The 27784-nt window shown below is 49.8% G+C and overlaps 2 protein-coding genes across 2 annotated transcripts in view; both read left to right on the top strand.

The window, feature by feature from the left end:
- The first annotated feature begins 465 nt into the window (after positions 1–465).
- Positions 466–27784, top strand: part of LOC135229074 (dehydrogenase/reductase SDR family member on chromosome X-like) — a 55640-nt gene continuing 28321 nt past the window's right edge. Inside the window, exon 1 of the mRNA XM_064278870.1 lies at positions 466–574. Within this exon, the coding sequence (XP_064134940.1) occupies positions 466–574 (109 nt within the window). The remainder of the gene's footprint in view (positions 575–27784) is intronic.
- LOC135229053 (E3 SUMO-protein ligase ZBED1) lies at positions 12982–15259 on the top strand. Its single transcript, XM_064278820.1, has one exon. It carries the CDS (start codon positions 13032–13034, stop codon positions 15120–15122), a length of 2091 nt encoding a protein of 696 aa, XP_064134890.1. The 5' UTR covers positions 12982–13031; the 3' UTR covers positions 15123–15259.

Consider the following 27784-nt stretch of genomic DNA (forward strand, 5'->3'; position numbering starts at 1 on the left):
GCGGTCCGGCGGGGCAGTTGGGATCCGGGTTGGGGTCCGTGTGTGTCTGAGTGAGGTTCAGGAGAGGGCCCATGGTAGTTCCGGAGGGGTTCCAGCGGAGGTCTGGGTGGGGGGTTCATGGGGACCCTGGCAGGGATCTGGGTGGGGCTCCCGGCAGGGTCGGGGTGCACGTCCGGGTGGGGGGCCCACGGGGTGTAGGTGGCGGCCCGTGGGGGTCCTCGCACAATCTGGGGGATGTCTTGGGTCGTGGGGTGAGAGTCCAGGAGTGTTTGGGGGGGTCCCCGTGGGGATTCGTGCTGGGGTCGCGGGTCCGGTGGAGTCCCTGGGTGGGGTGCCGACGGGGCGGGGTCCGGGCGGGGCGGGGGCGGGCGCACGGGGGCGGGCGTTTCCGTCCGTCTGTCCCGCGGCGCCGTGTCCTGCGGGCGGACGGGCGCGCGGCACGGAAGCAGCGGCGGCCGGGCAGCCATGTCGCCTTTGTGTGCGGCGCGGGCGGCCGTGCGGGTGTACGCGGCGGGCGCGGCGGTGATCCTGGCGCAGCTGCTGCGCCGCCTGCGCGGGGCCCTCCCGGAGCCAGGTGAGCGGGGCGCGGGCGCTCCGGGGCGGGCATGGGTGGCCGGGCCGGGTGAGCGGGGCGCGGGCGCTCCGGGGCGGGTGAGCGGCCGGGCCGGGCGAGGTGGGCGCGGGCGCTCCGGGGCGGGTATGGGTGGCCGGGCCGGGCGAGGTGGGCGCGGGCGCTCCGGGGCGGGTGAGCGGCCGAGCCGGCTGAGCTGGGCGCGGGCAGCCGAGCCGGGTAACCGACAGGCACGGGCACGGGCGCTCCTGGCGGGCGGCGCAGGCGGAACCGGGCCGGAGCGCGCGGCTCGGTCGGCCGGACCCACCCGGGGGTGGGGGAGGGGCGGGGCCGGGCCCCTGGGGTGACCTTGGCCCCGGGGTCGGGGGAGGGGCCGGGGCGGGGCGCGCCGGGGCCCCTCCCCTTCCCTCCCATTCCCCGCCCCTCCCCCTCCCCCTCCCCCCATCCCGCTGTGTGTCCCCCGGTGCGCGCAGCCCGGGCCCTTCCGCCCCCCGGGTCGGGGTCCCCTCGGGAGAAGCCCCCTCCCCGGATCATGGCCGGGCCCCCCGGGGTCCGCGCGCCCCCAGCCACAGACCTGGGGCGGTTCCCTCCGCCGCTGGGGGTGCGGCCGTGAGCGCCGCTAGCATCGCGCCCCGGTTCCCCGCGAGGAGAGGAGGGGGCGTCTCGCCGTCGCCCCCAGCCCCGGGTAGGTAAGGACCGGCCGTTCCCCGAGTGGACAGACAGAGCGCCCCAGGGCCCTGGCTTTAGGGCGCCGGGGAGCCGGGGCGGTCCTAGAGGAAGGGCACTTCCGTTCAGTAGCAACTTTGTTTCTCTGGCCTTTTAACAACATCCTCCGCGTCACCGGAGCGCAGACCTCATGGGGTCTGGACCGCGCGCTCCTGGAAAACAACCCGACCTCGGCGTGCTTGTGTTGACGGGCGTTGTGTCTATGCCTGTGTACGTGGAAATGAGAACTGCGACACTTCTGAAAGCATTAAGCTAGGAACTGTGCAAAAAACTCTGCAAAAGAAAGAATAAACCCATTACAGGCTAAGATAAATACCATGTTTTTTAAATTAAAATAATTATTTATCAGGACTACAGCCAAAAAATTAGTGAAGAATGTGGCATGGTTTTAACTCCAAAAAGCCAAACCCACTGCCGTCGAGTCGATTCCGACTCATAGCCACCCTATAGGACAGAGAACTGCCCCATAGAGTTTCCAAGGAGCGCCTGATGGATTCGAACTGCTGGTCTTTTGGTAGCAGGTGTAGCTCTTAACCACTGCGCCACCAGGACTTCCTTTAAAAAATGGTTGTAAATCTCTGTAATGTCTGGCTGTAGAGACGACAGCTGAACTCTCTTCTGCCTCCACTTGGAGTAGCATGGCTTTGTGCAGGGTAGAATCGCTCCATGAGATCTTCCCTGTCTGATCTGTGAAAAGCAGGTAACCAGGTCCTTCTTCCGAGGCTCGTCTGAGTGGGTTCAGTCAACCCTTCAGCCAGTAGTTGAGCACCTGTTTGCACCACCCAGCCCCTGGAAGACCCCCTGTCCACTCCTAAGAACAGGAGTTACCAAGCCAAATATGGTGGTGGACCTGCTTAAAAGGTCTCAGGCCCCCCACCCCCAGGCCACACTTTGAGAACCAGTATCTGAAGTAGCTATTTGTAGTCTCCAACATAAGATGGGATTCTGTAAGTTGGTTTTGACAGAAGTCGAATACCTAATTTTTTTTTAGTTTTCATTATTATTCCCTTTTGTCATCAGTATCTTTATAAATCCGATCTTTATTTGTCTTTGAGCCTTGGAAATACATTTAAACTTACAGATATGTTTTCATATATACATAGAAAAATACACAAGTCAAAAAAATTTATTGCGATCAAGAAGAGCCGGACGATGTCGGCATTTTGTTAGCTGTGGTAATAACTCCACCTGTGGAAGGTTCAGGATCAACCCCTGGAAATGGGGTTGGTGTTTCTAGTCAGAAAATTAGTGACGGTTATCTGTATGGTCCTTTTCTTTTTTTTCTTAGTATATTTCTCAGTAACGTCTCACTGTTTTCCCGAATCTGCCTGTTGCTTTTAGCAAAGTCATCAGCTATTGGGTCCATGTTTTCAAGGAACTGAAGCCCCTGGTTTAGTTCAGAAGTATATTCCATCTAGTCCTTGCTTGCACTGTAAAATTTTTTGACAACTACTCTCCTTCCCCTTCCTCATTATTCCTTTCTTCTTCAGCATGTCTTTCCTCTTCAGAATCCGTTAAACCCTGATGGGTCAGTTTCCCTGCTTCGTGGTTTCTGAGGCGGCCCACATGGGCCGTCTCAAGTTCTGAATTGAGCGTTCTTGCCATATGGATGGTTTCTCCACCCGTCTCTTCCATCGTATTATCCCGATAACATGCTCGGAGCCTGTTCACATAGCTCAGCAATTTTTTCCCCCAAATTCCCTGCATGCATTTTCTCATAATTTTCTCCTGAAGCGTTCCAGCTTGCTCTGTGGCAGTGTTTTGATCATCAAACGGGATGTCTGTGTGAACATCTGAGAATGATAACATCAGCAAGTTACAACATTGTATGTTGTACACGTTACTAACAATAAGATGTGCCAAAAACCAACCAAACAAAATCCAGATAGTCATAAGTGTGTTTTGTCATAACTGGAATAGGTTGTAAGTCAGGACTACCAGTATTTTAAAATGTACTTCACCCCCCAAAATCTCTACCCAGGAAGCTGAGTTTTTCTTTCTTTCTTTTTTTTTTTTTTTATGTGAGCTAAGCTTTACTTTTTCATCAGGCTGGCCTGAAAACGAACATTCAGCAAGTTTGGTTTTTTTGTTTTTTTTTTCTTTTTAAAGCAATTAGAACGGAAAGTACCTGGCTCCTTCTAAATAGAATCAAAAACCGGTTAGCAGGAGATTCGGAGGGCAGGGGGAAGGTGCCGTGTAACCCTTACGTTACTCCATTTTTTCTTTTTTTGATGGCATGTGTTTTCGGTATTGGAATGCATGCTTACTATTGGAGTGTTTTTAAATTTGGTTGGTAATATGGATTTTGGAGCCCTGGTGGTGCAGTGGAGACCCTGGTGGTGTAGTGGTTAAGAGCTACGGCTGCTAACCAGAAGGTTGGCAGTTTGAATCCACCAGGTGCTCCTTGGAAACCCTATGAGGCAGTTCTATTCTGCCCTATAGGGTCGCTATGAGTTAGAATAGTCTCGATGGGAATGGGTTTGTTTTTTGGTGGCACAGTGGTTAAGAGCTCAGGCTGCTAACCAAAAGGTCGGCAGTTTGAATCCGCCAGCTGCTCTTTGGAAACCTTATGGGGTGGTTCTGCTCTGTCCTGTGGGTCACTATGAGTTGGAATCGTCTCGGTGGTAATGGGTTTGTTTTATTTACATATTTATTTTGGTTTAATATGGTATCTTAGTTATCTAGTGCTGTTATAATACATACCACAAATGGATGGCTTTATCAGACACAAGTTTATTCTCTGACGGTTGAGGAGCCTAGATGTCTGAATTCAGGGGGCCAGCTCCAGGGGTAGGCTTTCTCTGTAGGCTCTGGAGGAAGGTCCTTGTCATCAGTCTTCCTCTGGTCTAGGAGCTTCTCAGTGCACGGACCCGGGGTCCAAAGGATGTGTGCTCCTGGCCCTTGTTTCTTGGTGGCATGAGGTCCCCCTGTCTCTCGGCTCACTTCTGTCTTTTATATCTCAAAAGAGATTGACTCAAGATATAACCTAATCTTGTAGATTGAGTCCTGCCTCGTTAACATAACTGCCTCTAATCCTGCCTCATTAACATCACAGAGGTTAGGATTTACAACACACAGGAAAATCACACTGGATGACAGAATGGCGGACGGTCACACAATACTGGGAATCATGGCCTAGCCAAGTCAACACACATTTTTTGGGGGACACAGTTCAATCCATGACATAAGAGTTTTGAGAAATATGATGTGGCAATACAATCCACCAGTATGGCTAGTGTCATTGAGGCGCCCCCGGTCTGTGGCATGGTGGAGCCCCAATGGGAACTAGAGATACAATTTATCGAGGGTGTCTTTCTATTAGGTCACATGGGGAACCCTTGGTTTTTCAAATAAGACACAGAAAAAGTAAAACAAACCCATCAGGGCTCCCTGACTGTCACCCAGGAAAGCCATAGTTATGCTCATAAGCCTTATCTCACAGAAATAAAGGGAAAAAAGGCAAAAGTTCACAAAACTGAGACATCCAGGAAGCATCACATAATAGAATGCTCCGTCTACACAACAATGAGGCTTCAGCTCGCATCTGCTGAGCTTCAGGCTTTTCAAAAGGGACGCACCTTGACGCTAAATGCATTAGAACCTGAATAACTAACACCTTACCTCGGAGGTCCAGAGGCTTGAAAAGTGACTGGCATCCGCTTCATGCCAATGATAACGCCGGTTTAAACCAAGAATTGCTTGTGAAACAAAGAGCTGTTGTTTAAAGCTGCCGAAGATGGCTGAGGCCGCTGGGACCGCTGTTTACCTCTGCGATTTTGCTTTCAGACCGGGCTTGCTCACCTGCATCAAAGCCTGCTGATGAATTCCGCGCTGCTGGCTTACGAGACAGCGTGGAGGGTTGCATTTAAACTTGGCAGAATGTTCACAGCCGTAGCTGACCAAGCAAGTCTTGAAACCTTGCTTGTCATTCTCGGCACTGGCTGCGTGTTGGTTAGCAAAGAAAAGTTGTTACAGGTCAGCTGAGGCTGCAGTCCTGTGTCAACCAAGAGCACCTCATCTGGCTGTAGGACAGGGTCACTTTGTGTATCAAGATGGACATGTGGAGTTTGCCCTTTTCCTGTTGAATTCGAAATCAGTTTAACTCATGCTGGAGGATGGTGGGGGATAAGTTACTAAGAGCAAAATGGACTCCCAACTCAGAACACTCCTCCACAAAAATAGAAGAGGAAAACATTTTATGATTGAATCAGTATTCAACAGTTCACTAAGTTCACCAAGAGGAGCCCTGGTGGTGCAGTGGTTAAGAGCTCGGCTGCTAACCAAAAGGTCGGCACTTCGAATCCACTAGCCACTCCTTGGAAACCCTATGGAGCAGTTCTACTCTGTCCTGTAGGGTCGCTGTGAGTCAGGTCGACTTGATGGCAACGGGTTTAATCCAGTGAGAGCTTGCCGGGACAGAAAGCAATTTTATCCTTTATATAACTGAGTGGGGACGCCTCATTGCAGTCATGTTGAAGAGAAAATTGCTAATTTCTCGGTGTCTTTATGGCGGCTTACCTGAGGTCATTGCCAGTCTCCTTCCAGGACACAGGAAGGTGGGGAAGCTCACCTGAAGTCACATTTCAAAGGTGGAGCTGCCACATCTTTGGGGGGAAACCTCTTAGGTTTGCATAATTAAAAAAAATTTAATTTTATCGTTTTTGTTGTTGTTGAGAATATACGCAGTGAGATGTACACCGCTTCCACAGTTTCTGCCTGTACAATTCACTGGCATTTAGTCTGTTCAGATTTCCATACTTTCCAGAGAGACAAAGAATTTACAATGTCAAGGTATCTAAAGTGTTTTCTGAAAAGAAAAGGGGAGCAGGGTGGGCCGTCGTCCTTTCTTTTCAGTACGGATAAGGGAAACTGTCTTAATTTCAATTGGTTAAGCGCTCGGCTGCTCACCCAAAGGTCTGTGGTTCCAACCCACTTATGCCTCCATGGGAGAAAAGACCTGAACCTGGAAAGATGACAGCCTTGGACACCCTACAGGGCGGTTCTCCTGTGTCCCACAGGGTTGCTGTGAGTCGGAATCCCCTTGATGTCAGACAACAACGACATTCCAAAACTGTGTTTTCCTTACGAGGAACGTCACGGGTTCCATCGGTCTGTTGGCAGTCAGCACCAGTGACTCGTGTTCTCATTTTGGTTTTTTTTTAACAGCTGGAATTCAGGATTGACGGAAAGGCATTCAGCTTTGCCCTGCAAACTCTGTGGGAAGGGCGCCTAGCTAAACTGTAACAAAGCAGGCCAGGGTCCACTTCAGATTGGAAGCAGCCAGAATTTTTCCTGAGAATGTCAAAGCTGAGCCTGACCTTAGAAATTTAAACAAAAAACGGGGAATGGATACGATATGAATTCTGCATAATTTGGCCCGAGTTGACTCTGACCTCTGGCGAGCCCATGTGTGTCAGAATAGGACTGCGCGCCCCAGGGCCCACGTGTGTCAGAGTAGGACTGAGCGCCCCGGGGCCCACGTGTGTCAGAGTAGGACCGCGCGCCCCGGGGCCCACGTGTGTCAGAGTAGGACCGTGCGCCCTGGGGTTCTCAGTGGCCTGATTTTTCAGAAGTAGATTGCCAGGCCTTTCTTCTGAGGTGCCACTGAGCTGAATATTCTGTTCATCTCTTTCCCTTCTGCTGACGTCCTTAAACCTAACCAAACCAGTCGCCATCGAGTCCACTCCGACCCCTGGCGACCCCATACGTGTCAGAGTAGAACTGAGCATCACAGGGTTTTCAGTGGCTGATTTTTTGGAAGGAGATTGCCAGGATTTTCTTCCAAAGCACCTCTGCGTGGACTCGAACCTCCAGCACTTCAGTTAGCAGCCAAGCATATTATCCATTTGCACCACCCAGGGATTCCATAATTATACTAATATATTATTGATACCATGGAGCGTACTGTGTCCATTTAAACACTAACATCAGATGCGTTCATTACCTTTTCTATTTCACATATCATTTCGTGGCTCTTACTTTTCCTGTGAACATCCACATTGTTTTGGCGAGGAGATCAGTATCAGACAAAAAAAAAAAAAAATTGACCCGAGTCAGGACGCCCCTGTGTGTGTCAGAGTAGAACCGTGCTCCACAGGGTTTTCAGTGGCTGAGTTTTTGGAAGCAGATAGCCAGGCCTTTCTCCTGAGACACCTCTGGGTAGCAGCCAGACCCTTAACTGTTCGAGCCACCCAGCATCTGTTTAATTTGACTTCGAAAAAGGAGGAGCAAAGCGCTAAAGGGAGATGCCCTTAAATGCTCTTGTTTTCTTAGAATTAGTTATCTAAAAACGAGATAATTATAAATTAATGAGAGATGTTTGCAGTGCCTGTTCAGAGACAATTTATAAGTCAACTAGAAATTCCGATAAGCGAGACAGTCTGCCCCCATGTTCTTCGTGTTATTAATTTAACGCTTGCATCCACGTGGCCCGTGCAGTCAGATGTGGTCTGTTGTCAGAGTTTTAAGATATAGTACGTGATTAAAAATACTGCATTTAATATCTGTGGTCCACAGGGTTTGCAAGACTGTGGTCTTTCTGAAGCAGTTTGCCAGGCCTTTCTTCCCAGGTGCCTCTGGGTGGACTCAAACTTCCAACTGAGTGTGTTAAGCTTTTACACAACCCAGAGACTCCCAGTCGGCTTGACTGTTGTTGTTGGTCGCTGTCAAGTTGATTCTGACTCACAGCGACCCCGTGTGTGCAGAGTAGTGACCTTTTGGGAGCAGTTCTCCAGGCCTTTCTTCCGAGGCACTTCTGGGTGGGATCAAACCGCCAACCTTTCGGTTAGCAGCCAGCGCTGCCCAGGGGCTGCTTTTCATGTCCTCGTGTGTCATAAACAATTGAAACATTGATTGGCTCAAAGCCTGCTTAAAATGATCGTATCGTGCAAAGAAAGTCCTACCTGTCACCAATAAGGAGATTTTTAGAAATTAGATTTCTCACACACGCCCAGGCGTTGAAAAGAGTAGAGAAAATCAGGAAGATGTGTGTTAGAGCACAGTTCAGCCCTTTCGTTGAATGTTCTGTTGTAAGGAGGCAGGCTTTCGGGTACGGAAGACGGATTTGTACACGTTCTACCGGAGGGGTCACTGCTGTCATTCATAGCTGCCCTTGAGTTGGCCCCCAACTCACGGCGACCCCATGCCTCATGGGAGGAAACCCTGTCCGGTCCTGAGGCATCCCCGTGATTGGTTGTGGATCAGAGCTCTGTGATCCATTAGGTTTTCACTGGCTGATGTTCAAAAGTAGGTCACTAGGCCTTTCTTCCTAGCCCGTCTTAGTCCGGAAGCCCCACTGAAACCTGTCCACCACGGTGACCCTGCTGGTGTTTGAAATCCCAGTGGCATAGCCTCCAGGATCACAGCAACGTGCAAGCCACCACAATATGGCAACCTAGAACAGAATTCTTTGTCTGTCATCGAGGTGGCCGCCGACTCGTGGTGCCCCTGTGCACAACAGAACGAATTGCTGCCTGGTCCTGCGCCGTCCCCATGATGGGTTGCAGAGGAGAACACTGTGATCCATACAGTTTCCATAGGCTGATTTTTGGAAGTCAACTGCCAGGCCTTTCTTCCTAGTCTCTCTCAGCCTGGAAGCTCCACTGAAGCCTGTTCAGCATCAAAGCAACTCGCAAGCCTCCACTGACAGACGGGTGGGGGCTGCGCTTGAGGTACACTGGCCGGGAATCGAACCTGGGTCTCCTGCGTGAAAGGCGAGAATTCCACCACTGGGCCACCAATGTTGTCCTCAGAGGCAGTAATAAAAAAACCAAAACTCATTGCTGTCGAGTCTATTCCGACTCATAGCGACCCAATGGGACAGCGTAGAACTTCCCCATAGGAAGTCGACTGGTGGATTCGAACTGCTGACCCTTTGGTTAGCAGCTGAACTCGTAACCACTTAGACTCAAAACTGTGTCAGTGCACTCACTGAGAAAGCTATTCAAGCTGGACTTCTGCTTTTCAGACTATACAGGGTGGTGGATTTTTAAAAACTTCGGTTGTTAAAATGATTCTCTTTTCTTTTTCCTTTTTTCTCGCTGCAATGTGATATTTTCATACAACTTTAATTATTTTCTTGATGGACCCTGAGAGGGACGTTGTGTATTTCATTAAAGGCTTGGGGGACGCTCCCAGGTGGCAGGAGTCCTGGCCTTGCTCTGAGGTTTTTAGAGAGAGGAAGTGTCTAACCCACATTCAGTCTCATTGGTTTTGTGCCCGCGTGAAGGGTGGCGCCAGATGTCCCGTGGAGGGAAAACAGCCCTTTTCAGACTTCTTCCTCATAAGATCCCCTTTGGGCTCTTAAAGGAAGACCCCTAGGAGCATTTGAGTACGTGGGTTGTATTTATCAAGGTTTACTGTGTTAGAGATGAAAACAGAGAAAGTGAAAGCACGTTTAACCATTTAGAAATAGCACTAAAGCAGGACCAGTTGATGTGGAGTTGACCCCTGTCGACAGAGTAGAACTGGGCTCCAGGGGATTTTCGGCAGCTGATTTTTCAGGAGTAGGTCGCCAGGCCTTTTCTTCTGAGGCACCTCTAGGTGGTCTTGAACCACCATCCTTTTGGTTGGTGGTCGAGCACATTAACATTTGCACCACTCAGGGAGTCCAAAAATATCAATAGCACACCACTTACATGTTACTTCAAATAACAGTTTTTTTAAAAAAAAATTTTTTAGTTGTGTTTTAAGTGTGAAAACTTACAATTCAAGTCAGTTTCTCATACAAAAACTTACACGCTCATTGTTATGTGGTGCTAGTTGCCATCCCTGTAATGAGACAGCACACGCCTTCTCTCCACCCTGTATCCCTGTGTCTGTTCAACCAGCTCCTGCCCCCCTCTGCCCTCTCATCCCCCTCCAGACAGGAGCTGCCCACATAGTCTCATGTGTCTACTTGAGCCAAGAAGCTCACTCCTCACCAGTATCATTTTCTATCTTATAGTCCAGTCCAATCCCTGTCTGAAGAGTTGGCTTTGGGAATGGTTCCAGTCTTGGGCTAACAGAGGGTCCAGGGACCATGACATCTGGGGACCCTCCAGTTTCAGTCAGACCATTAAGTCTGGTCTTTTAGCGAGAATTTGAGGTCTGCATCCCACTTTCCTCCCACTCCATCAGGGAATCTCTGTTGTGTTCCCTGTCAGGACAGTCATTGGTGGTAGCCGGGTACCATCTAGTTCTCCTGGTCTCAGGCTGATGGAGTCTGATTTGTGTGGCCCTTTCTGTCTCTTGGGCTCATATTTTCCTTGCAAATAACACTTTTTTTTTTAAATAATAAAAAAGTATACTATTCAAAACAAAATTAAGAAGAAGAGTTGCCTTGTTTTATGTCTTCGAAGACCTTCATATGACTGGCTGAGGGGGAGACAGGCCTCCCATCTCCTTCTGCAGTCTGTCTCTTTGGATTTGTTGTTTTGAAAGCAAATGAAGAAAATCTGGCCTCTCACACTTGTGTGATTGGAAAAAGCAGGACCTCAGCGAACCCCAGGAAGGATCTTGGGGGCAGACTCCTGGGAGGCTCTGACCACAGCTGGGTCCCTGTGATCTGCTTCCAGAAATCAGCCGGAGAGGACCCTATGGAGCACAACTGTCTGATTTCCACGCTATCGTGGGGATGGCGCAGGACCAGGCACGTTTTGGTCTGTGGTACGTGCGGTCTCCACAAGTCAGGGCTGACTTGATGGCAGCTAACAACAACAACAACAGTAGTTTATGGGGAGTCCCTGGGTGGTGCCAGTGGTGAACATGCTAGGTTGCTAAGGGAAAGGTGGAGGTTCAAGTCTACCTAGAGGCACCTCAGTAGAAGGCCTGGCGATCTGCTTCAGAAAATTCAGTCAATGAGAAGCCTGTGGAGCACAGTTCTACCCTGATGCACATGGGGCCGCCATGGCTGGAGTTGTCTCCACAGCAAGTAGATTTTACTGGTGTGAAGGTGGGAGGAGGGCTCACATTCCAGACCCAGGGCGTGACACCGGGAGGACAGGGCCCTTTTTTATGAGCTCTGTCCTCAACTGTGTGCAGAAGGCTCAGTGCTAAGCTCTCAAAGTCAGTACAGACGAGGGCCCCCAACGTGCCCCTGCAACAGCCTCAGCCCAGCTTTGTCAGGGGGCTCCGCCGAGCTGCTAAGATTCCAGCTATCAGACACACAATGACGTGTTCCTTAAAAACCTCAGGGCGGTCTTGTCTCCGTGAGGGCTTCCTAGAAAACAGACCAGTGATGTATATACGTCTCTGTGTATACATATGTACATGTATATACACACTTGCATATATGTGTATACGTATGTATACATACACATATGCATACACACATGTACATGTGCATACATATACACACGTACACGTATGTACACATACACACAAGTGCACACGTACATGTACATACATATACATGCGTGCACACATACATGCAAACACATATATACTTACGCGTACACGTACATATACACAAATGTACATGTACATAAATATACACACGTGCACACATACATGCACATATATACATACACGTACACATACATATATAATTATGCACAACACACACACATACGCATATACATACATGCACACATATACACACAAACGCACATACATGTGTATATACACATACATATACGTACGCACATATATACACAATAGATACATACATATATCTACACACACAGAAACACACACATATGTAAAAACTCCATTGCCGTTGGGTTGATTCCAACTTACAGCAACCCTAAAGCACGAGTAGAACTGCCCCATAAGGTCTCCAAGGAGAAGCTGGTGGATTTGAACTGCCAACCTTTTGGCTCTTAAGCACTATGGCACTAGGGCTCCATATATATACACGTGTGTGTGTGTATTTATATATGTTTATGTACAGGAGCCCTGGTGGCGCAATGGTTAAGTGGCTGACTGCTGACCTTTGTGACCCCACGTGAAAGAGTAGAATTGCCCCATAGCGTTTTCTAGGCTGTAACCTTTATAGGAGCAGGTCACCAGGTCTTTGTCCTATGGAGCAGCTGGGTGGGTTCAAACTGCCAACTGCTACCCCACCAGGGCTCCTTACTTAACTGATAACATCTGCAAAGGCCCTATTTCCAAATAGGTCATGGTCACAGGTACCAGGGCTTAGGACTTCAACACATCTTTTTAGGGGACACCGTTCAATCCCTAACTGTGGACCTCAGAACAGAACATTCTAGGACATTCAGGGGTACCTTCTCGAGTTTGCCCGAAACCTGTCACCGTTGAGTTGGTTCTGACTCATAGCGACCCTATAGGACAGAGTAGAACTGCCCCGTAGGGTTTCCAAGGCTGTAACGTTTACAAAAGCAGACTGCCACATCTTTCTCCCTTGGAACGGGTAGTGGGTTCGAACCGCCGACCTGTTGCTTAGCAGCTGAGCGGTTTAAGCGTCACCCCACCAGGCCTCCTCAAATTTGCGAAACTTTAAAAAAAAAAAAAAAAAAGTATTTCCATGCCTCTGGAAACCCTGAGTAGGATTCGCTCGAAGAAAGAACGCACTGATTACTAAGACTCTCCCCAGGAAAGCCAGCCCGCCGGGTCCCTGCAGCTCCATCCCCATGCAGAGCCAGAACCGGGCCGGTGCTGGCTCGCACCCCGACCTGCGGGTCCCCGCCGTCTCAGCCCCCCTTCTCACGCTGTTTGTCTCGCTGCTTCTTAGCAGGTGCCCGCCGCGGATGAGCGGAGGCCCGGCGGGCAGGCCCTGGCGGAGCCGGCCGTGATGGACACCAAGGGCCTGGACAGCTCACAGGCTGACCTGAAGCTGGTGGCGCACCCGCGCGCCAAAAGCAAGGTGTGGAAGTACTTTGGCTTCGACACGGACGCCGAGGGATGCATTCTGCAGTGGAAGAAAATCTACTGCCGTATCTGCATGGCCCAGATCGCCTACTCCGGCAACACCTCCAACCTCTCCTACCACCTGGAGAAGAACCACCCCGAGGAATTCTGTGAGTTCGTCAAGAGCAACACCGAGCAGATGCGCGAAGCCTTCGCCACCGCCTTCTCCAAGCTGAAGCCCGAGTCCTCGCAGCAGGTGACCCCGGACACACTGGCCGCCAAGTCGGCCCACGGCTACGAGAGCAAGCGGCAGCAGGAGCTGACGGCCGCCGTCATGAGCTTCATCTGCGAGGGCCTGTACCCCGCGTCCATCGTGGACGAGCCCACCTTCCGGCTCCTGCTGAAGACGGCCGAGCCCCGCTACGAGCTGCCCAGCAGGAAGTTCTTCTGCACCAAGGCCATCCCCGAGAAGTACGGCGCCGTCCGCGAGGTCGTCCTCCGGGAGCTGCGTGACGCCCTGTGGTGCGGTGTCTCCACGGACATGTGGCGCAGTGGTAACCAGAACCGTGCCTACGTGACGCTGGCCGCCCACTTCCTCACCAGCGCGTCCCCCAACTCGCTCTCGGTGGTGTCCCGGTGCCTCAAGACATTCGAGGTGCCGGAGGAGAACGCGGCGGAGACCATCACGCGCGTGCTCTACGAGGCCTTCATCGAGTGGGGCATCAGCACCAAGGTCTTCGGGGCCACCACTGACTCCGGCAAGGACATCGCCAAGGCCTGCTCGCTGCTGGACATCCCGGTCCAGATGCCGTGCCTCGGGCAGACCTTCAACATCGGTATCCAGCGGGCGTTCCAGCTGCCCAAGCTGGGCAGCCTGCTGTCGCGCTGCCGCAAGCTGGTGGAGTACTTCCAGCAGTCGGCGGTGGCCATGTACATGCTATACCAGAAGCAGAAACAGCAGAATGTCGCGCACTGCATGTTGGTGAGCAACCGGGTGTCCTGGTGGGGCAGCACACTGGCCATGCTGCAGCGCCTGAAGGAGCAGCAGTTTGTCATCGCGGCTGTGCTGGTGGAGGACAGCAACAACCATCATCTGATGCTGGAAGCCACCGAGTGGGCCACCATCGAAGGCTTGGTGGACCTCCTGCAGCCCTTCAAGCAGGTGGCCGAGATGCTCTCCGCCTCCAAGCACCCCACAATCAGCATGGTCAAACCGCTTTTGCACATGCTCCTAAACACGACACTCAACATCAAAGAGACCGACTCTAAAGAGATCAGCATGGCCAAAGAGGTCATAGCCAAGGAGCTCTCCAAGACCTACCAGGAGACGCCCGAGATCGACATGTTTCTCAACGTTGCCACCTTCCTGGACCCACGTTATAAGAGGCTGCCCTTCCTCTCGGCGTTCGAACGTCAGCAGGTGGAGAATAGGGTGGTGGAGGAGGCCAAGGGGCTGTTGGACAAGGTCAAGGACGGCAGCTACCAGCTGGCCGAGGACAAGATGTACACGCTGCCCGAGGAGCCGCCGGTGAAGAAGCTCACGCTGGTGTCCACGCCGCCTCCCAGCAGCGTCATCAACAACATGCTGGCCGAGATCTTCTGCCAGTCGGGTGGCGTGGAGGACCAGGAGGAATGGCATGCCCAGGTGGTGGAGGAGCTGAGTAACTTCAAATCCCAGAAGGTGCTGGGTCTCAGCGAGGACCCACTCAAGTGGTGGTCTGACCGCCTGGCCCTGTTCCCTGTGTTGCCCAAAGTCCTCCAGAAGTACTGGTGTGTGGCGGCCACCCGTGTCTTCCCCGAGCGTCTCTTCGGCTCCTCGGCCAACGTGGTGAGTGCCAAGCGGAACCGCCTGGCCCCAGCCCATGTGGACGAGCAGGTCTTCCTGTACGAGAATGCCCGGAGTGGGGCAGAGGCCGAGCTGGAGGATGAGGACGAGGGGGAGTGGGGCCTGGACCAGGAGCAGATGTTCCCCTTGGGGGAGGCCGTCAGCGTCAACAGTGGCTTCTTCGGGATCCGCGACAGCGGGTTCATTTAGCGGGACTGTGGGGGCCGGCGGAGGTGAAGGGGAAGAGGGGGGGCTTCAACTGACCTGTCGGATGCTTCGCTGTAAATATGGCTGCAACATAGGGTCGTCCTGGCTGGATTTTTTAACTCCAATCCATAGGCTTTGGAGCAAGCAAGGAGAGGGAGAGAGATGGCTCTGGGCGTCTTGAAAATTGAATGTTTTGCCTGGGAGTTGGAGGAAAAGGGAAATGAAATGTGTGAACTCTACGCTTCTGCGTACAGACTGTGCCTACTAATCGCCTGGACGGCATAAACAGTTATGTGCTCCTCTACTGTCTGGAAGGTTAGCGGTTCGAACCCACCCGGAGGTGCTGCGAAAGAAAGCCCTGGCATTCTGCTCCCAAAAGGTCACAGCCTTGAAAAATTTCAGAGCACAGTTCTACTCTGGTGCGCCCGGGGTCGCCATGAGTTGGACTCGACCAGGCAGCAGCCAGCCCCAACATACTTTGTAGGATTAGAGTGAGGGGAAGCTGCTTCGGGAGTCAGAATTGAGTAGAATTAGGGGACCCCGGGTGGCGGAAATGGTTAAGTGCTCGACTACTAGCCAGAAGGTTGGCAGTTCAAACCACCCAGAGGTGCCTCGGAAGAAAGGCCTGGCAATCTGCTCTGAAAGATCACAGCCTTGAAAACCCCACAGAGCACAGTTCTACTCTGATGCACATGGGGTTTGCCATGAGCGGGAATTAACCAGAGGGCGACGAACAAGAAAGAATAGCCAACGCCAAAGTCCTCAGTTGAAGCAGAGTTTGCGGGTGAATTTCCTTCTTCATAGACACACATAACAAACACACACGGTTTGTGTTTTCCATGGCGGGGTGGGGGGAGGGTTTCGAATCACAAAAACACAAAGTGCACTCAGCAACTACAACAGAAATAAATTATAAAACAAAAAAAGTCGTACAGGCAGAAGAGAAAGGGCTTTCTCCACTCAGCGTGGACTTCACTCTAGTGGTGTCGGTAAAGGGATAATATGTTTACATTTTAATTTAAAGCGAGAGCTGTGCCTCGGAAACTCAGAAAAACGTTCTTTAGCAGCGGTGCGTCTGGGAAAGAGACGCGTTGTACGTTTGGCGGAAAAAAAATGTTAAAAATCAGCCTGAAATGGAAACACTTATAAAAAAGCAAAAAAAAAAAAAAAAAAGGCATCGAGTGTGTTTTTTCTTTCTTGGTTTGTCTTCTTCCGCTTGCCAAAATCTAACTCGTGGAAGCAGTAATTCTAAGCCAGCGCTGGGTTTGGCCCAGAATGGTGTTTTTTGGGTGTCCGGGGTTGCTTCTTTTTGTCTTGGTGTTGACAGTCTCCTTCGAAACCTGCTGGCAAATACGGCCAGCTTTAACGCACCCACGGCAGCTTCAGGTCATATAAAGGGGTGTTTTAGATTTGATTGGGAGTCCCTTGGTCGTGCAGATGTTGAAACCAAAGATTGCAGGTTCGGATCCACCCCCAAGATGCCTTGGAAGAAAGGCCTGGCGACCTACTTCTGAAAAATCAGCCATTGAAAACCCTGTGGGGCCCAGTTCTCCTCTGACACCCACGGGGCGCCATGAGTCAGTCAGGGTTGACTCGGTGGTAACTGGTTTTTAGATTTTAATATAGGAAAAAAACTCCTGTATTCCCTCATTTAAACTCAATAAAACCAAACCAAACCTGTTGCCGTGGAGTTGGTTCCTACTCATAGCTAGCCTATAGGACAGAGTAGAACTGCCCCACAGGGTTTCCAAGGAGCGGCTGGTGGATTTGAGCTGCCGACCTTTCGGTGAGCAGCCAAGTGCTTCACCACTGCGCCACCAGGGCTCCATTTAAACTCAATACTACAGGACAATTAATTAAAAAAAAATTACCATGAGATAGTTTGACCTTTGGGGTTCACTGTGGGTTACTCTCTACTCTTTAGGGAAACTTAAAGAAATTCCCAAAATGTAGGCCAACTTTCTTAACCTCGACAAAAGTACCTTACTTAAGTAACTGCCTTTTTCCAAAAGACAGCACCATCTCTTAGGTTACTATGTAGGACTCTTCAGTATATAAATTAAACAGCCCGCACTGGGAAGGTTGGTTTCTAGCGTGTGGTTTAGAAGGAGTCCCTGGGTGGTACAAACAGTTCATGTGCTCTCTTGTGCACCCAAAGGTTGGAAGTTTGATTCCATCCGGAGGCGCCTTGGAAGAAAGGCCTGGTGACTTTCTCCTGAAAAATCAGCCTTTGAAAACCCTATGGGTCACAGTTCTCCTCTGGCATCAATAGGGGAGCCAGGAGTCAGGGCCGACTCGACAGCTACTAACAATGACATGAAAATGTCTCAGCTACCTGTGTTTGGGCGTTTTTTTTTAATTATTATTTTTAACTGTTTTTTAAAGTCCTGGGCATCTGGTTGTGGTTTTCTTCTTTAACATTTAGAATAGGACTCTTGCTTAACATACTGGAGTAATTAATCGGCTAGTAATTTATTCATCTGATACGTGTTAAGAAAGGTAGAGCTTTATTTGTTTAAAGCCTCTAGCCACAAGAGGTTGCCCATTGAGACAGACTTTTCTGGGCCGTAGACAAGTCCAGCCCGGTTTTTGTTCTTGAGTTCCTGGACGTTGTGAAGGTTTAATGCACTTTGGGTCTGTCTTTTTTGGGTCATAAAGCCGTCGGCTAGTGACACACTCCAGTGATAGGCGTGTTTGCATTTTCCTTCACCGGCTTTTCTTTGTCTTGGAAATGGTGGTCTGGTAAGTGATTTTATAAAACTGGGTCTTTTTCTGAGAATTGAACCCAGGAGCCCTGGTGGTGCAGTGGCTGAGCACCCAGCTGTAGAGCCGAGAGGGTGGTGGTTCGAACCCACCAGCTGCTGTGCAGGAGAAAGACGTGGCAGCCTGCTTGCATAGAACTTCCTATAGGAAATAGTAGAACTGCCCCATAGGGTTTCCAAGGAGTGGCTGGTGGATTTGAACTGCTGAATTTTTTTGGTTAGCAGCCAGGATTTTTTTTTTTTTAGGCAAGATCTTAACAATTTTGGCACCAGGATTTCTTGCTTCTGGAAAGATTACAGCCTTGGATTGGAACCATTCCCAAAGCCAACTCTTCAGACAGGGATTGGACTGGGCTATAAGACAGAAAATGATACTGGTGAGGAGTTAGCTTCTTGGCTCAGGTAGACACGTGAGACTATGTGGGCAGCTCCTGTCTGTAGGCGAGCTGAGAAGGCCGAGGGTGACAGGAGCAGGCTGAATGGACACGGGAAATACAGGGTGGAGAGGAGGAGTGTGCTGTCTCATTTGGGGGGAGAGCAGCGAGGAGTACATAGCAAGGTGTGTATAGGTTTTTGTATGAGAGACTGACTTGATTTTTAAAGTCTCTCTTAAAGCACAGTAAATAAATTAAAAAAAAAAGGATGACAGCCTTGGAAACCCTATGGGGCAGTTCTACTCTGTCCTATAGGGTCGCTATGAGTTGCAATCCCCTCAGCCGCAATGGAGTTTTTTTTATTGTTGTTGAAGGTCTCCATGAGTCTGAATCGACTCCATACCAACTAACAAAAACATTCTTAGGAGTGTCAGTTATTTCTCCCTTCCTTCCCTCTTTACTTCCATCCTCCTTTTTTTCCCTTCCTTTCTATCCCTCCCTTCCCTTCTCATTTCTCCCTCCCTCTCTCCCTCCCTCCCTCGCTCCTTCCTTAAGAAAATAAAGACCACGGGAAGTCAGTCAACCTCTGACCTACCTTTGGCTGTGCGTGTTTCTGCTCCACTCCCTGTCCCTGGGGCCTAGTTAAAACACTTATTTTTTGTACATACATTTTTGAGTTTAAAGAGGCCAGTTTTCACTCACCACAGCCAAGCATTTCCAATGAAGGGGAAACAGTAATAACGTTTTTCAGATTACATACTGTTATACCCGCTGAGAACTTCTCATACAAAAAGGCGTCTCCAGCACGTAGTTCTCTTATCTGGGTCTGCACAGGCCTTTTCTTTCTCAAAATTGGTTTTTGTTGTTGTTATTGTTCTACTCTTACATCTTGTTGTGAAGGCAGAATTCTAAGGCTTTTCTTTCCCCTCCACAGAAGTGCCTCATTTTTACTATTAGCAGGGTGGGAAAGGACAAGCAGAGTCACTTGATGAATGTTTGGTTGTTAGGTGCCCTCGAGCCAGTTCTGACTCAGAGCAACCCTATAGGACAGAGTAGAACTGCCCCATAAGGTTTCCAAAGAGCAGCTGGTGGATTTGAACCGCTGACCTTTTTGGTTAGCAGCCAAGCACCATTAACCGTTTGTACTGGCCGGAGGTGCCTAATCCCCGTTCAACCAAAAACAAAAGCCAGTTGCTATCAAGTCGATTCCGACTTATAGTAACCCTACAGAACAGAGAGGCTGATGGATTCGAACAGCTGACCTTTTGGTTAGCGGCCAAATGCTTAAACACTGTGCCATTACTTAGTAATTAGTATAAAAACATTAAGAGATGATATATTAGACAAAGATCACTGTTAATTTATTCAGTTTTTCTCTTTTATTGGCTTTTATTGTGCTTTAGGCGAGAGCTTACAGCTGAAGTTCGTTTCTCATTAACAAATTGATACCCATATTGTTTTGTGGCATCGGTAGCTGTCCCCGCAATGTGATGACACGCTCCCCCTTTCCACCCCGGGTTCCTCTGTGTCCATCCAGTTTCTGTCCCTTCCTGCCTTGTCTTGCGTTTGGACAGAAGGCACCCATTTGGTTTCGTATGCTTGACTGAACTAAGAAGCACGTTCCTCACGAGTGTTGTTGTTTGTGTTAAAGGCCTGTCTGACCTTTGCCTGCAAAGTGGACTTTGGGAGTAGATTCAGTTCTGAGTTAGCAGAATGTCCAGGTCATTCAGTTTTAACTGTGATTATATTTATGGCTCACAAATATGGTATTAAGGCAGCGATAAAGAGTCCCGTACCGCTGTGTTCACAAACAGTTGCCGTTGAGTTCACAAGAGCAAAAAGGTGGAAACTACCTAAGGGCCCATCGACAGATGGACGGATAAACAAACTGGTACGTACACACGATGGAGTATTACACAACCATACACAACAACGATGCACCTTCGAAGCATCTCACAACACGGGCGAATCTGGAGGGCATTCTGTTGAGTGAAATAAGTCAATCACAAAAGAATAAATATTGAATGAGACCACTACTGTGAATACTCATGAAAAAGTTTACAAACAAAAAGAAACAATCTTTGATCAAAAAAAAAAGCAGAACAGTAGCAGTTGAGTTGACCTCAGATAATGGTGACCCTGTGTGTGTCGGGGTAGAACTGCGCTCTGTAGGGTTTTCCATGGCGGATTTCTTAGTCGTAGATTGCCAGGCCTGTCTTCCAAGGTACCTCAGGGTGGACTTGAACTTCCATCCTTTTGGTTAGCATCCAAGCTCTTAACCACTACGCCACCAGGGCTCCATGACAATAATATAATACGATAGAAAAAAAAAAAAATTTTTTTTTTTAATGTGGAGTAGATTCCAAGTCAGGGGACCCTCGTGTGTCAGAGTAGAACTGTGCTCCACAGGGTCTTCAGTGGCTGATTTTTTAGAAGTAGATCTCCAGGCCTTCCGAGGCACCTCTGGGTGGACCTGAACCTGATTCGGTTAAACGCATTCACCGTTAGCATCACCCCGGGACTGTTGGAGAATGAGAGAGCATTGAAGTGTTTTTAATAGAGGGGCAAATAGCAAAGAACAGAACAGTGTGCTGCCTCAGCGGCCCTGAATTCCCACTCGGGAAGCGTGATTGGCTGTGGAGAGCCACATAGGAGGAAGCAGGCGGGGAGAGGCAGCCCGGAAGGGCAGCTGACTTTGCTTGAGGCCGTCCCTGCGGCCGTGGCTTGGACGTCTTCCCCCTCCCCTCCCTCCAGGGTCTCCTTTCGGTGCTCAATCTCGTTGCTAAGTGTAGGATTTCAGACGTGCATATAAACCCCCAGTGCCACGTTCACGGCTTGTCTCAGAGCACGGCTCCTTTCTGCAGGCTCTGGGATCTGTTTCAGTGTAGGGTTCAGGGAAGAAGCGGATTCTGTAAAAATTTACCGTAACCCTGCCTTGGTGCCCCAGCATTTGGGTTCTAACGTGACCCTCAGTCGCCACGAATCAGCAATACCGCCCGCCCAAGTGGTGTTTGCTCCCTTCGGAGCTGCTCTCCTTCCCCCCACTTGCTTGCTTTCGGCTAGCGTCAGGTTTCAGGGCTTCCGGCAGCGCTCAGTCCTGGTTGCCGTTTGGGAAAGGTCGCTCTGCCAAGGGACAAGAGAAGGAGACAGGGATTCCAGAAGCCAGAGGAGTCGGCCGGCTTTTCTTAGGAAGAGCCAGGTAGGAGGTGTCTCTGGCTGTGTGGGCCACGGTGACTCGGTCCTGTCGTAGCTGCAGCAGCTGGAGACCCTGTGCTGAAGGACAGACGGGGCCGTGTTCCCGGAAGGGTTATGGGCACTGAGGTTTGAATTTCATAGCCTGTGTGTGTGATGAAATAACACGCTTATTTTGATTTTTTTATACTTTTTCTTGGGCGTGTGCGTGGTGAAAATATATACGGTAAAGCATACGCTGATTCAGTCGTCTCCACGTGTACCATTCAGTGACGTCGATGACATCCTTTAAGTTGTGTGACCATTCTCACCCCCTTTTCTGAATTATTCCACCACCGTGAACGTAAACCCCATACCCCGTGTCTTAGTCATCCAGTGCTGCTATAACGAAAATACCACGAGCGGATGGCATTAGCAAGGAGAAATTTATTCTCTCCCAGTCTAGGAGGCTACAAGTCCGAACTCAGGGCACCAGCTCCAGGGGAAAGCCTTCTCTCTCTCGGCTCTGGGGGAAGGTCCTTGTCATCAATCTTCCCTGGTCGCGGAGCTTCTCAGCAGAGGGACCCTGAGTCCAAAGGATGCACTCTGCTCCTGCCTCTTGTTTCCTGGTGGTATGAGGTCCCCGTCTCTCTGCTTGCTTCTCTCTTTTATATCTCAAGAGAGATTGACTCAAAATACAACTTAATCCTGCAGATCGAGTCCTGCCTTATTAACATAACTGCCTCTAATCCTGCCTCATTAACATCACAGAGGTAGGATTTCCAAGGCATAGGGAAGTCACTGCTGAAGGATATTGACGTGCCATGGGTTGCCAAAAGAACAAACACCTGTCTTGGAAGGAGCACAACCAGAATGCTCCTTAGAAGCAAGGATGGCGAGACTTTGTCTCACATACTTGGGACATGCTGTCAGGACGGACCAGTCCCTGGAGAAGGACATCATGCTTGGTAAAGTAGAGGGTCAGCGAAAAAGAGGGAGACCCTCAATGAGATGGATTGACACAGTGGCTGCAACAATGGGCTCACACATAGCCACGATTGTGAGGATGGTGCCGGACCTGGCAGTGTTTCGTTCTGTAGTTCTGTAGTACGTTGGGTCGTTATGAGTCAGAACGGACTCAACGACACCTAACAACAACAACAACAGGGAAATCACACCAGACAACAGAATGGTGGACGACCACACAACACTGGGAATCATGGCCTAGCCAAGTTGACACACGTTTTGGTGGTACACAGTTCAATCCATAAGCCCCCCTAAGCAGAATTCTCCTCTTCACCCTCCCTCCCACCCTGGTAACCACTAGGAGTCTTTGGTGTCTCTATATATGATTATTTTCAAATAGGAGGCCTGGTGGTACAGTGGTTAAGAGCCTGGCCGGTAACCAAATGTCTGCTGTTTGAATCCCCCAGCCACTCCTTGGAAACCCCACGAGGCAGTTCTACTCCGTCCTGTAGGGTGGCTATGAGGCGAAATCGACTGCGGCAAAGGGGTTTTTATGTCAAATAAAGTGGCATCATATAGGAGTTGTCCTTTTGCAGCTGCCTTATTTGGCTCAGCCTGGCGTTTTCAAGGTTCATCCACGTTGGAGCACGTACCAGGGCTTCGTGTCTTTTGTGGCTAATATTCCATTGTATGGAGAGACCACGTTGAGTTTACCCACTCATCCGTTGATGGGATTGTCAGTTGCTGTGTCTTTTGGTTATTGTGAAAAGCGCTGCAGTGAACATAGGTGTTTTTTTTTTTTAATGTTTTAACATGTAAAAAAAAAGTTTTTTTTTACTATTTTAGTAAAAAAAAATTTTTTTATCGTGCTTTAGACGAGGGCTTAGAGAGGAAACTAGTTTCTCCTTAAACAATTAATGCACATATTGTTTTGTGACATTGGTTGCCAACCCCAGGACATGTCAACACTCTCCCTTCTTGACCTTGGGTTCCCGTTACCAGCTTTCCTGTCCCCTCCCGCCTTCTAGTCCCTGCCCCTGGCCCGGGGTGCCCCTTCCGTCTTGTTTTCTTTTATGGGCCTGTCTGCTCTTTGGCTGCAGGGTGAACCTCAGGAGTGGCCTTATTACTGAGCTGAAAGGGTGTCCAGGGGCCATACGCTCAGGGTTTCTCCAGTCTCTGTGAAGCCAGCAAGTCCGTTTTTTTTTTTTATGTAAAAAAATTAAAACAAAAAGTTAAGAAATAAAAACGTTTAAAAATATAAACACCATTCTTAACTTCTGGGCGTTACAGAAACAGGCGGCAGACTGGACCCGTCTTGAGGCCGTAGTTTGCAAACCCCTGAAGGTTGGGGAGGTTTTTCTGCCCTTCGTTTTGTCCTTTCCAGGGTCTTCTCTGGATGAACACGGCCTTCGTGGTTTGAGAAGCGGTTCCCATCTATCCAGGCCTTCATGGTTTTCTGTCTGAGGCCTGCAATATTTTTGTCAGCGTAGTTTGGTTATGTATGTTGACATTTTCGCAGGGTGGGTGGCGGGTGTTCTTATCTTGTCAGAACTGCTTCTAAAAAAGGGACTGTAATTCAACGACGTGGATGGACCTTGAAAACATCCTGCTGAGCGAGACAAGTCAGTCCTACAAGGACCAACACTGTATGACTGCACTTCTAGGAAACAGACAAATATATAGAAACCAAAGATTGTGGTTACCAGGGGTTTGAGAGAAGGCGCCCTGGTGGCTCAGTGGTTAAGCGCTCAGCTGCTAACTGAAAGGTGGGCGGTTCAAACCCACCAGCCGCTCCGCGGAAGAAAGATGTGGCAGTCTGCTTCCATAAAGACTACGAACTTAGAAACCCTATGGGGCAGTTCTACCCTGTTCTATAGGGTCGCTGTGAGTCAGAATTGACTCGATGGCAACAGGTTTGGTTTTGGGTTTAGGGGTGTGTGGGGGGAAGGGGAAGGTTTTGCTTAGAGGGCGCTGTGTTTCCATTACGGTGGCGGAATAATTAGGAAAAAAACATAATGGTTGCATCGCGTGAAGAAAGTAATGGTAACGCTGAATGGTACGTGCAGAAATTGTCGAGTTGGCCAGTGTTTTGTTGTGTATATTTTCAGCACATACAGGCGCCCGCTCACACGCAAACACACACACGCACACACACGGGCGGTGAATAAGTGACAGTAAATCTGTCGTCAAAGTTCAGTTGGGTTCCGTTTTCCCTGCTTCATCGGAGCTCACTAGTGGTTATCTGGCAAGGTTTGGGGGGAGAGCAGAGCGTTCCTTTTTTTTTCCTTGTAGCAGTGCCGACAGGCCGTTAGCTAACGGACTCGGGGGTGCAGACGTTTTAATGTGGGGAGATTGCCTGACTTTTTCAGACGCGGGGCGTGACTTGTTTGTGCTGACCGCTGGGTGTGTATATATCTTGTGAGTTCTTCCCTTGGGATCTTTAGTGTTGAACCCTGAAAAAGACCAGGAGAGGCATCCAATCGTTGGGGATTGCGGGGTTTCTAGGATTTAATTTAAGACATTTCCAACACTGGTTGTACAAAGAGCTTCCTTTACTCCTGCTTATTTTTTGTTGTTGTTGTTGTTGTAAAAATATAAATAACACAAACAAAAAACCCAAAAAATCCCTTTGCTGTTACGTCGATTCCGGCTTATAACCACCCTATAGGACAGAGTAGAACGGCCCTATTGTAACCTGATTTGTAATCTGTTCTTTCCCTGATAAACCCCAAATAGTGAGTCTGGTCTGTGAGTTGTGTGTGGCCATTGCAACCAAGTAGAGAACCCGTTAGAGAAGTAGACAGCACCGTGGGAGGGATGGCTGGTGTCCGAATTGGTAAAAAGGGCTGCCAAGAGCAGGGGTGTCTGAACTCTACCTCATAGGAAACAGCCTTGGGCTGTTATCTTCCATCTCCTTCCCCTCGTGAAGTCAGAGGAGGCTACATGCCCCCTCCACGCCGTTTTGGCCATATGAAACCAGTTAGTGTCAAGTTGACTTCGACTCATGGCGACCCCGAGTGTGTCAGAATGGAACTGTGCTCCGTAGGGTTATCAGAGGCTGATTTTCAGAAGTTCCCAGGACTTTCTTCCAAAGTGCCTCTGGGTGGACTCAGACGTCCACCTGTTACCAGCCAAGCGGGTTAACCCATTTGCACCACTCAGGGACTTCGTTTTCCTTTTTCCTAATTTTATCGTGCTTTGCGTGAAAGTTTACAGCACACATTAGTTTCTCAGGTAAACATTTATACACACATTGTTTAGTGACGTTGGTTGCAATCCCGACAATGTGTCAGCACTCTCTCCCTTCCTACCCCGTGTTCCCCGTGTCTATTCGTCCAGTTCTCCTGTCTCTTCCTGCCTTCTCGTCTTTGATTTGGGGCAGGTGCTGCCCATCTGGTCTCGTAGGCTTGACTGACTGAAGAAGCGTGTTCCTCATATGTTACTACTCGTTTTATAGGACTGTGTGATCTTTGTCGGAAAGGTGAACCTCAGGAGTGGCTTCAGTTCTGAGTTAGCAGGGTGTCCGTGGGCCGTAGTCGTGGGGATTCCTCCAGTTTCTGTCAGACCAGTAAGTCCTGTCTTTGTGTGTGTGTGTGTGTGAATTTGAGTTTTGTTCTACATTTTCCTCCTGCTCTGTCAGGAATGGAAACCCTGGTGCCGTAGTGGTTAAGTGCTATGGCTGCTAACCTAAAGGTCGGCAGTTCGAATCTACCAGGTGCTCCTTGGAAGCTCTATGGGGCATTTCTACTCTGTCCTATAGGATTGCTATGAGTTGGAATCGACTCGGCGGCAACGGGTTTTTTATTTTTCTGTGGGAAACCCTCTATTGTGATCCCTGTCAGAGCAGTCCGGTGGTCCCGGACTACCACCAGGGACTTCCTAACCAACTTCTAAGACTCATAAAAGACTCCTTGTCATCATTAAACCTTGCCTCTCAAGGTCCTTGATTTCTTAATGCCCTACCCTAAAATGAAAAAAAAAATTTAAGAAAAAAAGAAACCCAGGAAAATGTGGCCCCTAAGAGCCCACGGCCTGTGGAGTCATGGCAGTGCCTCAATGTCTTTATTGGGGAGAGTCAGTAAAATCAATGCAGTGTAATTATTGAACACCTGGGAGAACTGAGTAAATGTCTTCAGACACAGTCCTATTCAGAACCCAGGTGTTTAAATGGTTTGCACTCGGTTTTACATAAAATTTAATGAGCACCCTTAGATACTGCCTCTGAGAGCCGTCCTGGCTGCCTCCAGCATTAAACTTAAGACAAACAGAGACACTCTTATTGAAATCGCGGAACCTGGGGGAGCAAGCCTTTGATCTGGGACTCATATTTTAAGTCGTTTGTGTTTGGCGAGGAGTCCCTGGGTGGTGCCAACAGTGAACAGTCTCGGCTGCTAACTGAAAGGCTGGAGGTTGGAGCCTACCTAGAGGTGTCTCGGAAGAAAGGCCTGGCAATCTACTTGCTAAACATCAACCATTGAAAACGCTGTGGAGCAGTTCTGCTCTGATACATGTGGGATTGCCACGAGTTGCCGTCAACTCGTTAGTGACTAGTTTTTATGTTTCTGGGTCTGGCAAGGAGCCCTGGGGGCGCAGTGGTTAAGAGCTCGGCTGCTAAGCAAAAGGCTGGCAGTCCAAATCCACCAGCCGCTCCTTGGAAATCCTATGGGGCAGTTCTGCTCTGTCCTACAGGGTCGCTATGAGTCCGAATCGACTCGACAGTCATGGGTTTGGGTTTTTGGGTGGTGCAAGTAGGGGCCCTGATGGCGCAGTGATTAAAGCACTCTGCTGCTAACCAGAAGGTCAGCGGTTCCAACTTCCCAGCTGCTCCGCTGGAGAAAGATAAGGCAGTCGGCTTCCGTAAAGAATTAGAGGCTTAGAGACCCTACTGGAGCAGTTCTACCCTGTTCCGCAGGGTCACCGTGAGTCATAGTCGACTTCACTGCAGTGGGTTTGGGTTGGTGCATTTTGTGCTTTCCGGTCTCCAGGGGGCTCGTCGTCCAGCGCCGTATTGGGCTGTGTTCTGTTGTCATCCACAGGGTTTCGCTGGCTGATTTTTCGGGAGTTGATGACCGTGTAGAGAAGTACTCTGTAAGCCCTAGGTGCCCACCGTATGCCGTTGTTGTTGCTGGGTGCCACGGTGCCGGCTCCAACTCAGGGTGCCCCCATGCACAACACAACAAAACGCTGTCTGGTCCTGCACCACCTTCGTGATCACCGGTGTGCCCGAGTCCATTGAGGCAGCCTCTGTGTGGTTTGAGGGCCTTCCATCCTGGGGGCTCATGTTCCAGCTCTGTATCAGACAGTCTTCGGTTGGGATCCATAAGGTTTTCACTGGCTGATTTTCAGAAGTGGATCTCCAGGCCTTTCTTCCTAGTCTGTCTCAGTCTGGAAG

The sequence above is a fragment of the Loxodonta africana genome, chromosome Y (assembly GCF_030014295.1).
Source record: "Loxodonta africana isolate mLoxAfr1 chromosome Y, mLoxAfr1.hap2, whole genome shotgun sequence".
NCBI classification, from domain to species: domain Eukaryota; kingdom Metazoa; phylum Chordata; class Mammalia; order Proboscidea; family Elephantidae; genus Loxodonta; species Loxodonta africana.